This window comes from Cryptotermes secundus, unplaced genomic scaffold (assembly GCF_002891405.2).
Source record: "Cryptotermes secundus unplaced genomic scaffold, Csec_1.0 scaffold179, whole genome shotgun sequence".
Classification (NCBI taxonomy): domain Eukaryota; kingdom Metazoa; phylum Arthropoda; class Insecta; order Blattodea; family Kalotermitidae; genus Cryptotermes; species Cryptotermes secundus.
In genome coordinates this window covers 1,058,832-1,061,363 of record NW_019724586.1, presented here as the reverse complement: position 1 = coordinate 1,061,363, position 2,532 = coordinate 1,058,832, and the positions used below count along the sequence as shown (strand labels likewise).

At 36.1% G+C, this 2,532-nt stretch overlaps 1 protein-coding gene across 4 annotated transcripts in view; it reads right to left on the bottom strand.

Annotated features, from left to right (window-relative positions):
- Positions 1-590: 590 nt before the first annotated feature.
- Positions 591-2,532, bottom strand: part of LOC111862311 (KN motif and ankyrin repeat domain-containing protein 2) — a 104,202-nt gene continuing 102,260 nt past the window's right edge. For all 4 annotated transcript variants that reach the window (XM_033750622.1, XM_033750621.1, XM_023847590.2 and 1 more), the window contains one exon: positions 591-2,023. In XM_033750622.1, the coding sequence (XP_033606513.1) occupies positions 1,808-2,023 (216 nt within the window). In that variant the 3' untranslated portion in view covers positions 591-1,807. The remainder of the gene's footprint in view (positions 2,024-2,532) is intronic.

The window sequence follows — 2,532 nt, the reverse complement described above, 5'->3', positions numbered from 1 at the left end:
TGGCTACTGAAACATCCTGTAACGTGTCTGGAATCCAGAAGAGTCACTTCTAGGGAAACGCTAGAATAGACCGTTGCATAGGAAACAACAATCGCTCTATTGTAGTTCTAACAGGAGTCTCCATGGTTATAACAGAGGGTTCATTTGCATAGCAGCGGCCGAGGTTATAAAACGGGGTTGAATGCATTCGAACAGTTAGTCTGGATCCAACCGCCAAAGAAGACAGTCCAGTATTGCCGAGATATTGTAAGCAGTAATTGTAACACTGCAACAGCTAATGATTGTAAGGTGTGTAAGGTGAGTGAGTGGAATAAATTCGCTATATCTAATACGGCGTAAAGTTATTTGTAGCATGACATACCACAACACGCTACAATACTGTTAATGTTCCATACTGGGATGATAAAGGTTAAAATACTAATCAAAATATTTTTTAGGAGCGACATAACAGTTCAAAATTAGAAAATTAATGTAAATCAGGTTTGGATGCCAGTGCCCTTACCACAAAGCTACTCCCACGTGAAATTATAGAAGATATAAAATAAGCGGTACCTTGTACAGTAATACAGCTTGTTATCACTGTTCATAAGTAACATATTGCATGTCTCTTTACATCAAAACCACATACAGCTCTTTTGCTCACTTCATATGCAGTACTACAAATTTTGTTATTTTCTAACTTTGCTTTGTTTTTCTTTCAATAGATATGGTTCATAACAATGTTAATAGTCAACACCTATAACTGATGAGTTCTTCATAACAATATAGAACTGCATGGCCCATCACTTACTTCCAGTAGAAGTGTGATGTACAGTGATGTACATGGCAAAATGCGTACAAGCAAACTCCTCTTAACAATCTCAAAACCAGCCATACTGTGCCAAACTGTTAATCAAAATCCAATGAAGAAATTTATATCCCGCAGTAATATAAAGAAAACTAAATAGACAAAAGAATGAGATATTATTTTCTTAGTTTAATACAGGGACACAAAAGTATTACTACTATATCTGGGATCAACCAAATTAGGAACTTTGGTTATACTAAAAACTTCATAATATTACACATTAATTCTTGTACCTGTAATTTCTGAATTTTTTTCCTTCATGAAATGGTGTGACAATTGGGGACATGAGTGGGGGGGTGTATTGTTATGGCCTGGTAACTGCAACTGTAATTCAGCGGTTTGTTATATCTTGTGGGGAAAGAGGGTAGGCAGGCCCATACTGTACTCTGTTCACTTACATTCCATCATTACTGCAATCAAAGTCACAGTGATGAAACTTCACCAGTATCAGTCCTATCAAATAATTCTGAATGCTGTTGCAATTATTAAGCCAAACCTCAAATACAAAGATTAATAATTTCCTACGAGACTCAACCAGTTCAGAGAAAAAGGGATAACCAACATATACTCCCACTAAATTGTAACATTAAATGGAATTTCTATTGTACACTGCAATGGTCCACATTACACCAGCCCAAGGTTCTTTGATATAAAGTTCCTATCTGCTAATTTGCAGAATACATATGTATAGATAATGGAAGACCACAATGATTAAAGGGAGCACAAATTGATATTATGAAAATTTAAAACAAATTATATATATATATATATCAGAATTTTACATAGGGGTCATTTAAATAATTTCATACACAATTAAAAACCGTAATATGTGAGATTTTGTGTGCTAATGAGGAGACTTCATGTTCACAAGGTTCCTTGTCAGTAAATACATCAACTAATATAAAGTGGGATTAAAGTAAAAACAGATCTCTTCAGAGTATTGTCTTGTCATGAGTCAGCTCACATAGCCTGCTCATGATGTGGCACCTTCTCCCGTACTGGACTTGGAGATGGGGAAGTGCCTGACAGCATGGTAGGAGTGGCACTCTTGGAACGTCTATGTCGTAACGACGTGTATGGAGAGCTCCCACGAGAAAAGTGCTCATGGGCATACAGAAGTACACCTATGTCTCTATTTCCTGCATCCATTGCAATGTTTAATGCTGTACTGCCATCCTACAATAGAAAATATTTATTAGTAGCAAACATACTCTGAATCGCCAGGTAGTGATCAAATTCCGGCAGAACTTATCCAAGCAGGAGGAGAAATATTATGTTCTAAGATCTACAATCTAATTACTTCTATTTGGCATAAGGAAAAATTGTCTGTTCAGTGGAAGGAGTCTATTATTGTACCAGTGCACAAGAAGGGTGATAAAACTGACTGTAGTAATTATCGGGGGACATCACTGCTATCAACTTCATATAAAATTCTGTACAATATTCTTCTTTCAAGGTTAAGGCCATATATAGATGAAATTGTTGGGGAACATTTGTGTGGGTTTTGACGTAACAGATCAACTACAGATCACATCAGATATTCATAGACTTCAAGAAAGCCTATGATACAGTTATGAGGGAAGTATTGTACAATATTCTAATAAAGTTTGGGATACCAATGAAACTAGTTAGGTTGATTAAAATGTGTTTAAACGAAACGTACAGTAAAGTCCGTGTAGGTAACC